The 11,031-nt window shown below is 48.0% G+C and overlaps 1 protein-coding gene across 1 annotated transcript; it reads right to left on the bottom strand.

Annotated features, from left to right (window-relative positions):
• Window positions 1-199: 199 nt before the first annotated feature.
• On the bottom strand, window positions 200-7,746 carry MUSTN1 (musculoskeletal, embryonic nuclear protein 1). The gene is made up of 3 exons (XM_078612977.1): window positions 7,590-7,746; window positions 6,076-6,205; window positions 200-1,562 (listed from the first exon to the last, which is right to left on the bottom strand). The coding sequence occupies exons 1-3, from the start codon at window positions 7,596-7,598 to the stop codon at window positions 1,465-1,467; spliced, it is 237 nt and encodes a 78-aa protein (XP_078469103.1). The 5' UTR covers window positions 7,599-7,746; the 3' UTR covers window positions 200-1,464.
• Between the last annotated feature and the right edge of the window lie 3,285 nt (window positions 7,747-11,031).

Below are 11,031 nucleotides of genomic sequence, written 5' to 3' on the forward strand. Positions count from 1 at the left end.
TGTCTGTCCTCTGGCAGTTTAAAGATAAAGATCCCCCGTATAGCCTTAACAGCCTGTTGGGGCAAGTGCTGTTAGCAGGCACCTTTCGAGGCTGACATGGCACCTGAGGGGAGTGGTGTGGATGTTTGCACTTCGCACCGAGTATTTGTGTCGGGGTCTTTGAAAGCTCACAGCTCCGAAGGAAAAACAACATACAAGGTTTGGGTTCCATCGTTTTAAGCTTTTTTGTTGTTGACGACATTTTATTCCCGATTTACCGCTCACATTTCTCAAACGTAAGAACCACAAGCCCCGCTCTCCCCTCTACACACGTATTCTGTATTTAACACCTACTTAGACGTTTCTACATAAAAGTTCCTATCGGTTTCAACGACAGTACATGCAGAGCCCCGCCGATACAAGCGTGGAACCTACCCAGCGATAATCACTATCTGTCGACACTCACCATCACCTACCACCATCATCATCAACATCACTAGCCTTGCTCTATCCACTGTTGCGTGGTCTCCCCAACACCGTTGAGGCACAATCTATCATCCCCCGCTGCGTGAAGGCCTCTATATTATCAACATCATGAGCCGTGCTCGATCCACTGCTGGATGAAGGCGTTCACAATAAAACGTTGCCATCCTTCCGTATCCGTGGCGGTCGCGATCTATGGTGCGATCCCTCCTTTGGCTGGCGTTCCATCACCGGTCTCGCGCAACTAAAGCTACGGTTTCGTTTAAAAAAAAACACACGCACACGGCATAAACTACAATGCTAGTTAAACATTTTTAAGACGTAGCCATCCGTATATAATTGTACAAATTAAAACCGCGGTACAGTACAATAATCTAAAACTCGCATCGCACTAAAGATGAGTGCAGTCTTCACTCATCTTCAGAGGGGGGGAGGGGAGAGGTCACTGTCGCAGATCAGTCATCAGGTGGAGGGCCTACTGGCTGTGGGGTGGAGGGCCTACTGGCTGTGGGGTGGAGGGCCTACTGGCTGTCACATGGAGGGCCTACTGGCTGCCAGGTGGAGGGCCTACTGGTTGTGGGGTGGAGGGCCTACTGGTTGTGGGGTGGAGGACCTACTGGCTGTGGGGTGGAGGGCCTACTGGCTGTGAGGTGGAGGGCCTACTGGTTGTGAGGTGGAGGGCCTACTGGTTGTGGGGTGGAGGACCTACTGGCTGTGGGGTGGAGGGCCTACTGGCTGCCAGGTGGAGGGCCTACTGGTTGTGGGGTGGAGGACCTACTGGTTGTGGGGTGGAGGACCTACTGGTTGTGGGGTGGAGGGCCTACTGGTTGTGGGGTGGAGGACCTACTGGCTGTGGGGTGGAGGGCCTACTGGCTGTGAGGTGGAGGGCCTACTGGCTGTGGGGTGGAGGGCCTACTGGCTGAGGTGGAGGGCCTACTGGTTGTGGGGTGGAGGGCCTACTGGCTGTGGGGTGGAGGGCCTACTGGCTGTGGGGTGGAGGGCCTACTGGCTGTCGCTGCTGGATGGCGGTGGCGTGAACACCGTCTCCTTGCCTGTGCGAGCGCCGCTGAACACGGACGGCGCCGCCATCCCAGCTTTCTCTGCAAAAAGACAACGGGAGCACAGACGCCCAGGGAAACGAAATCACTCGCCGCTCATCTCGCGTGTGGGGAGTTCTCCCTAAATGGGAACACCACTTCCAATTACGCTGAACGCGCGGCAGCATTCACGTCACTCCGCGTCGTCGCTATAACGCGGTTCTGCCCCGAGGGAACGCTGTTCGCGCAACCGTTACGACCCAGAACAACGCGCCCCGTTATAGCGCGGGTGCTGAGCGGCACGATTCGGTAACGATACGACGACGCGGTGGCGTGCCCTCTGCTATTTGTCCCGACATCTCACCGTGCGTGTGCGTAGTTGTACATCGTATGTCGCCAAACTTTATCATTACATTCTTTATGGAGAAATTGTTTTCCCTAAAGGGGTTGTTTGCTTGACGTGGCACTGTTCCGGAACGCATCCGCCGCGTTAGACGAAGACTTGCTGTGCACCTTTGGTGGGCGGGGCGCCCGTGAACGCGCTTCTCAAGTGGCGGTGCGAGTCGCCCTGGCGGGAGGCGCAGCCTCGGATGTCGCTCATCGCTCACGTTAGCCACGGGCCCGGAATAGAACTCGGGTCAGCAAGGTCCATAGCGCACAATGTGTGAACCACGCCTCCCCCCATCGCCCCAAAAGCTTATGAGCCAAGTCCTCATCCATCAATGTCCTCTGATCTGGTTGATCTGATTGTAAGATCGGCAGCTCGCCAGCATTGATTCAAGCGAGCCTGACTCTGCTGATGATGAGAGGTATTTCTCGTCTTGAATCAATGCTGTTGAAGGCCGTGCGGCTTGTATAGGTTGTGCCACAAGTACTGTGATGTTTTTTTTACTGTGGAGAGACAGAGAGAGAGACAGGTGTGTGGAGGAAACGTCTCGTGTGCCGATGTATTTTGGTTTTAAATAAAGATCGCTTATCTATCTAACGTATAACCGGGTGAGAAGCCTTTGAGACAAATTACCTCTCTTGCAAGGTCGGCCCGGGGTGCAAAGCAAAGACATTTTATAGCACAAATAACCCTGGGGCGGAGCCACTAATGGAAAATACAGGAAGACCCAAAAGTCACAACACAGGGTTATATTTATTTTAACAAACCTCAAAGGATTATTCCTTTTTTTTTTTACAAATGTTCAAACTGTCTCCCATTAACTTTAATGGGTGATGCATTAATTCTCTTGAAATTAATTTAGGACGTTTTTAAGATTACAGGTGTAATCTTGGAACATTCGTCCAATTATCTATCGTCTCAATGCAGTCAATGCTCTTTCCATGCTTAAATGCCACCTGAAAATGGAGGAGTATAATAGGTAATAATAATAGATGAGATAAAATATGAACTTAAAGAATAAACTATTAACATGTTTTAATGCCAATGTTTAAATAAATACGTGTATGTTGAACTTCTTTCGCATCGTACACAGCCAACCGTACTAATCGGAGATGTGGGGGAAGAACTAACTAAACACAAACAGCAGTGCTAAAGAAATTAGTTTTCAATTTATACCAGCGGTCCTTAGCCTTTCTGGGGGTGCGACACATGGCCAGATTTTTTAGAAGGTAAATCACTGAAACACAAATTAAGCACGGGCTCGTAAGTACAACTAGTTTTTTTTTTTCATCACACCTGTGTATGTATTAACATGATACATGTAGTAACGATTGACAAACAAAGCAGTGCAGGCTGCAGTAAAAGTTGAGATCCACTGGTCTAGATAATAACTAAGTGTGTGTGTGTCCTGACTTTGGGCCACCCTGTATCATCTGGGGTATGCATCGTAAATCTGTCTCCATTCATTCCGTCTCTGAACCAGTACCCGAGTCCTTGTTTGGACCCTCTCGCTCTCTGTGTGGGTCCGAGTCCATATGTGGCTATTACTGTGTTTCCCCTCCTTCGTGTGTTTCCATGCCCATTATGGCGAAGGTTTTTGGGGGTTTTGTGTTTACACGGCATCCGTGGCATTTCCAGAGCCCCTTTTAAAATTACATCGCAAGGGAGATGGCTTTTCTTTTTTTTTGTTACGAGTCATTTTCAAATAAGAACACCACACGGAACAAGCTTTAAGTCAAAATCCCACAGATGAAAATAAATAAATACTGTGTTTTTTGCTTTTAACGATAGCTGGGTAAAAATAAAATTTCGGAGGGATTTGATTGGTCGCTATATTTTGATTGTTTTAACGGGTGGGTAGGAGGTCAGATTGCTGAGCTGGAATCAACAAGATCCAGAGTTTGATCCAGGTTTAGGCTGCATGTCATTAAACCGGTTTCTCCACGTGATAAGCCACTTCGTTGAGCTATCATTTGTGGCCAGGCTGCTTCTGAAAAAATAAGCTAAAAGCTAAGTGGACCTTACCTGGTAAAATAAAAAATAGTTTTGTGTATCTGTTTGTTTTACTGATTTGTTTACCTTTCCTATACTTTGCACTCCTGTCGTGTTTCTGTACTATTTGTTGTTGCAACGTTCTGACCCTCCCCTACTGGGACATCTGTGAAAAAGAGCTTCATAGCTCATCGGATTCCTCCAGTAATAAATACATAGTCTGATTCTGACCAATGACTTCTACCGAGACCTATAGACTCGCATATTAATACATAGCTATCCATATACTCACATAGAGACCCACAGACTTACATAGAGCCCTTTAAACTCGCATAGACTCAGTTGTGACGAAGCCGGGTTCTCAAGTGTTGCGAGTTTGATGGTCTTAGCCCGGTCACCAACCACTCACATAGAGACCCATAGACTCACATAGAGACCCATAGACTCACATAGAGACCTATAGACTCACATAGAGAACCATAGACTCACATAGAGACCCATAGACTCACATAGAGACCCATAGACTCACATAGAGACCCATAGACTCACATAGAGACCCATAGACTCACATAGAGACCTATAAAACTACATGGAGACCTGTAGACTCACAGAAACAAAGTACGTCATGAGTGATCGGGCTGAGACCATCGACATTTGAGGACCCGGTTTAATCAGTGTGGTTGCGGCTGAAACTCAGATTCGAGCCAGCTCAGCGTTTGGACTTCTGAACCACACGGCAGCCGACCTCTACCATGCAACATCTGCAAAGCAGTGAGGGCGTGTATCGTCTTCGATGGTCGACATCGCGAGACCATGCGACTCCAATAGCCTGTCCTCCATGCGCTGGCTCCCTGTAGAGTAACAGAATCGACTTCAGGATCCCCACTTTTAAGGCCTTGCGTGAACTGGCTCCTAAATATCTCACTGAAATGTGTATCTGCTGATTCTGATCGACTCGTTGGGATTTACAAAGACCGGACTTTGTTGCACGGTAGGCAGCTTTTGTCGCAGCCAGGCTCCGCGACTGTGGAGTTTCCTTTCCTCCTCGGTCCATTTGAGAATCTTGAGTCTGTTACACTCTCTAAATCTCGCCTATCAAACTCACCTCTTCGTACACAGGCGTTCTCCCCCACTCAACTTGAGCTTTGTGCAAAGTGTACTTTGAGGCTTTGTGCGAATTGCGCTCGAGACAACGGGAGTGTATCATTGTTGCGAGTGAGACGCAGGGAGGAGAGGGTCAGAGAGGCAGGACTACGTGGATGACATGGGAAACAGCTGTCTGTCTGTCTGGCCACAATCACAGCTGCAGCTGTATTCAGACCCAGAATAACCGCGCTATGTTTGGGGTTGGTGGGGCTGGGGTGCAGCGGTGGTTTGACCCAGTGGCACCTGTTCACTGAATGAGTTATCGCAGCCTTGAACATGACAGCACGTTTGTATTCACGACGCGAACAGCGCCATTTGAGTGGAACTTGGCTTTTTTTTACAAGCATTAAAAAAAGAACGATTTTGCCAAAATAATGCTCCCCGAAAGCCAAACGGAGGGAACCCGCCTGAGAAGTTCGCCCACCAGGCAGGAGACGGAGCGATGAAATCAACTCGTATTCCGGGAGCCTTCATCGCCACTCAATATTGACACCGCGCCTCTCACGCAGCAGTTACATCATCATCATCATCATCATCCGAGGCGTCCCTGCCGCAGGAGGTGCCTCCGGTGCCAGCTGTCTCTGGCACAAGGCGAACGTACCAGCGGCCACAAGTGGGGGGGGGGGAATAGCGATGTTGCTTTGTGGCTTCCACCCCCCCTGATCAATTAAGTAAATGGTGAGTACTGTACTGTAATTGATAACATTTGGGAGATTTTTCTACCGTGACGCCGGCACGCGTGGCAGCGCATGCCGGGGATCTTTGACGTCCGCTGCGAAGCAGGCGGCGCGTGGCAGTCGCAATAGTTTCGGTGAACAACGCTCGGCGCAGTGTTAACCAGGGCGGCCGCGGTGGGGGGTGGGGGGGGGGTGCGTCTCGAACCGCAATCCTCTGCAAACAAACGAGCGGGGGAACGTCGCTGCCTGCTCGGCACGCGGTCACCGTCAAACGCACCGGCGAGACCATCGGAAGAGCAACCTCATCCAGCAGCGGACGGACCATGACCAAAGACGATGCCGACGCGAATTCGCCGTTGTTCCCCCCACTCACCGCACTCGGCCATCACTCGGTAGGTCATCTGCCGAGGCTCCGCGTTCTTTCCGAGGCGACTCCTCGCCCCCTGGAGGTCCTCCTCCTTCACCACGGGTCTCTTCTTCTTCTTCACCACCACGGAGGGTTCCTGCGGGGCGAGGTGTGGGTGAAGGCGCGGCCCTGCAAGTGCGCGTGCTCACGCCAGAGGCAGATCTGGAACGTTTTGCAAAGGGCGCTCCTGGAATGTTCAAACTTTTTTTTATTATATACAGGGCCTGACATTAATAATACTTAATAACAATTTTAAAAAGACCCCATCAATGTATTTGCTCTGGTGGATATTTTTTTTGCACGTAATTTCTTATTTCAACATTGTTATAATTAAGTTTGTCTTCTTGGTTCTTTCGGTAAAGTCACGTAGAAGGGAAATAATAAAATAATAAAAATACAACATAATTAAGTAATATAATATATTATTATAACATAATAAAGTAATATAATATATTATTATGTTTTATTTTTATTATTTTATTATTTCCCTTCTACGTGACTTTACCGAAAGAACCAAAAAGATGAATCCCTGCAGTCACGAAAGCTTTAAATCGAAAATTAAGTTTGTGTTTTTAAATCTGTAATTGCGGAATGCTTTTGATGTTAACTGCCAAAGAGCTTCTTAGCTCTCCGGGTTCTACTCGATGGGTAATACAACTCCTGATGATTCATTCAGAGAAAAGTGTCGGTTGTGTCAAATACAAATATCGATCGGCAAACGACTAAATGAATATGTAATGGCCTCCGCCAGAGGCAGCTATAATAAGAAAGTCGCCCTTATTTCGAGGGTGGTTTTCTCTGGCTTGGCCTACTCTTCCCTGTTGGCCAGCGACTCTTGGTAGAGGTGGGAGTAGCCACACTTCCTAACCCCACTCATGCACGCGACCTCCAGATGGACTGTGGTTGTTCCCATTCAAACTGCACTTCATCATTACACTTTCAGCATCATCGTCATTAGATTCCCATAAACGATTTTAACAACAACAACAACAATAGTTTATATCGTACCGATATGTTGACATCGCAGTTATGCATCAAATATTCACATCACTAGAAGCGCATGCTCATGAGTTGCAGATTACAACAGCCGACATTTGACGGTGACGTCACCGCATCACTTGTGCCAGGCTGGGTGCATTTATACAAAGACAAAGATCCCCCCGTATAGCCTTAACAGACTGTTGGGGCAAGTGCTGTTAGCGAGCACCTATGAAGACCGGTACGGCACACGAAGTGTTTGTCTCCCTAGAGACAATGTTTTTTTTTCACACCACACCACGAACTCGTTTGAGGCTGAGTCGACCTAGGGGAAGCCCAGGACCAGTTCATATAATCGCGATTACTGATGTTGGCCGTGAGCGGGAATCGAACTCGGGTGTCTGAGTTTCGCTGCGCCACCGCTCACACACAAACACACAACAACGCTGCATCTCGGCACCACACAAATCAAACACACACAGTGCCTCTCTCTGTCTCTCTACCTGCTGCATGGTTGGTCTCTGTTCTTCTCTTCTTCAACCGAGGGCGGCTGCCACTGCTGGATGAGACAGCTCTCTCTCTCTATGCTGCTGCTGCTGATGCTGCTGGGGTCTCCGCTCACGATGTAGCCGGGGTAAGGGGCCCCGAGCCACTGGCTTTTTATTGTTTACAGAGGGAGGCTAAACTTAGTGGCTGACTGAGACCGACGAAAATGGACTGATTATCACCATAACCCTCCCCCCCTCCCGCCAACTAATCCATCCCGCCTGGCTATTCATAGCCATTGCCGGAGCGATGTGGGCAGCGGGAGGATGGTGGTGGTGGCAGTGGCTGGTGGTGGCTGGTGGTGGTGGCAGTGGTGGTGCTGGTGGTGGAGGTGGTGGAGGTGGTGGTGGTGGCTGGTGGTGGTGGTGGAGGAGGTGGTGGAGGAGGTGGTGGTGGTGGCAGTGCTGGTGGTGGTGGTGGAGGAGGTGGTGGAGGTGGTGGTGGCTGCTGGTGGTGGTGGCTGCTGGTGGTGGTGGTGGCAGTGATGCTGGTGGTGGTGGCAGTGGCTGCTGGTGGTGGCGGTGGTGGTGGCAGTGGTTGTTGGTTGGTGGTAGTGGTGGCAGTGGTTGGTGGTGGTGGTGGCAGTAGCTGGTGGTGGTGGTGGTGGCAGTGGCTGGTGGCGGTGGTGGCAGTGGTTGGTGGTTGGTGGTAGTGGTGGCAGTGGTTGGTGGTGGTGGTGGTGGCAGTAGCTGGTGGTGGTGGCAGTGGCTGGTGGCGGTGGTGGTGGCAGTGGTGGTGGCAGTGGTTGGTGGTTGGTGGTAGTGGTTGGTGGTGGTGGCAGTAGCTGGTGGTGGTGGTGGCAGTGGCTGGTGGTGGTGGCTGGTGGTGGCAGTAGCTGGTGGTGGTGGCAGTAGCTGGTGGTGGTGGTGGTGGCAGTGGCTGGTGGTGGTGGCAGTGGTTGGTGGTTGGTGGTAGTGGTGGCAGTGGTTGGTGGTGGTGGTGGCAGTGGCTGGTGGTGGTTGGTGGTGGCAGTAGCTGGTGGTGGTGGCAGTAGCTGGTGGTGGTGGTGGTGGCAGTAACTGGTGGTGGTGGCAGTATCTGGTGGTGGCAGTAGTTGGTGTGATTCATTCATTGTCAGTGGGGTTCCCGTCTGCCCCCGTGCTTCACCACCAACTTCTCGCGGCCCAACCCCGGTGCGTCTTACCACGTCCACTAGACTCCTGCGCTCATGTCTATATCTTTATATATCGCGTACGTCATTACACGCTGCCCAAGCCCCATGATTGGTAAACACCCCCCAACCACCCCCACCTTAACTTGGCGACCGTTCAACTTTTCTTGTGTTTGTGTCCCATTGGGGTCCCACCCGAGTTACATTCTCGCTCACGGTCAACATCGGTGGTGAATATCTGAGCCGGTGCTGGGCCTCCCCTAGGTCTATTTAGCCTCGAATGAGTAATTGGTGCGGTGTGTAAACAACGCCACTAGGGAAACAAAGGCGGCCGGGCGGGCGTGATGCTGGCCACCCACCCCCTCGTGAGCCGTGACGGCCTTCATAGGTGCTCGCTAACAGCACTTGCCCCACACGGTATGTTAAGGCTACACGGGGGATCTTTGTCTTTGTGGCTGTATACGCCACGTGGAAGAGAAATAGAGGCAGAGATCCCCCGTGTAGTCTGTCACAGGCTGTAGGGGCAAGTGCTGTCAGCGAGCACCTATTGGGGTCGGCCAGCACCACGCCCGGCCGCCTTTGTCTCCCTAGTGCTGATGTTTGATACGCACCGCAGGGAACACATTATTCTTTGGGTCTTTCGGTAAAGCCACAGAAAAGAACAAAAAACTACGACGTTTCGATCGCAACACAAGCGGTCGTCATCAGGACGACCCGGGGATATATTATTATTATTCACCGTTCATTGATGTTTGTGCAATGTTCGATTTAACCTGTGACGCAGTTGTTTTCCCGTGAGATTTCTATTCCTGCACTTTATGGAATTGATTTTCCGTCCGCTAATTTCGTGATGCAAATATCTCTGAGCGAATGGAGACTCAGCACCCTCTGGCTCACACATCACTCACAGTGCCCTCCTCCATTCATGCGCAGACGCTAAGACGAAAACATATTTCGATTTAAAGCTTTCGTGACTGCAGGGATTCATCTTCTTGGTTCTTTCGGTAAAGTCACGTAGAAGGGAAATAATAAAAAAAATAAAACATAATAAAATATAATAAAATTTCGATTTAAAGCTTTCGTGACTGCAGGGATTCATCTTCTTGGTTCTTTCGGCAAAGTCACGTAGAAGGGAAATAATAAAATAATAAAAATAAAACATAATAAAAATAACATTTCGATTTAAAGATTTCGTGACTGCAGGGATTCATCTTCTTGGTTCTTTCGGTAAAGTCACGTAGAAGGGAAATAATAAAATAATAAAAATAAAACATTTTAAAATTATTTTAAAGCTTTCGTGACTGCAGGGATTCATCTTCTTGGTTCTTTCGGTGAAGTCACGTAGAAAGGAAAAAATGAAATAATAAAAATAAAACATTATAAAATTATTTTAAAGCTTTCGTGACTGCAGGGATTCATCTTCTTGGTTCTTTCTGTAAAGTCACGTAGAAGGGAAGTAATTAAATAATAAAAATAAAACATTATAAAATTATTTTAAAGCTTTCGTGACTGCAGGGATTCATCTTCTTGGTTCTTTCGGTAAAGTCACGTAGAATGGAAATAATAAAATTATAAAAATAAAACATTATAAAATTATTTTAAAGTTTCGTGACTGCAGGGATTCATCTTCTTGGTTATTTCGGTAAAGTCACGTAGAAGGGAAATAATAAAATAATAAAAATAAAACATTATAAAATTATTTTAAAGTTTCGTGACTGCAGGGATTCATCTTCTTGGTTCTTTCGGTAAAGTCACGTAGAAGGGAAATAATAAAATAATAAAAATAAAACATAATAAAATACAATTATTCTCACTGAGAATTATTTTATTTTCTTATGTTTTATAATTCTCACTGAGAATTATTTTATTTTATTATGTTTTATTTTTATTATTTTATTACTTCCCTTCTACGTGACTTTACCGAAAGAACCAAGAAGAAGACGAAAACAATTTCATTCCCGCGTTCTCTCGTAGTTATAATATAATATACTCAAAATGCCCCCCCCCCCCCAATATATCGCTATAAAATAGATTTCTGTTCATATGATTGTGGTTACGGTTGTACTTTATTAATCCCTAATCTCTGCCGTTACTTACGATGAAACAAGAAAAGGTAAAAAAGGAAAAAAACAGGGCAATGTAATGCAATACACTATTAGACATTATTGTAAAAAAAGTACATGCTATGTGTTAGTGAATTTTTAAAATATTTTAGGCAGAAAATAGCAGGAAATTATTTTCAAATTTTCATTTTTTTCTGGGTTGGGACCCCCAGACCCTCTGAAAGA

Source organism: Lampetra planeri, chromosome 40, assembly GCF_965212315.1.
Source record: "Lampetra planeri chromosome 40, kcLamPlan1.2.h2, whole genome shotgun sequence".
Lineage (NCBI taxonomy): Eukaryota > Metazoa > Chordata > Hyperoartia > Petromyzontiformes > Petromyzontidae > Lampetra > Lampetra planeri.

What these genes read in the sequence shown, in the direction of transcription:
- MUSTN1 (XM_078612977.1), bottom strand. An exon ending in CCGAGTGATGGCCGAGTGCG is followed by an intron (nt 1,563 to 6,075) that starts GTGAGTGGGGGG and finishes GTCTTTTTGCAG; the next exon opens with AGAAAGCTGGGATGGCGGCG.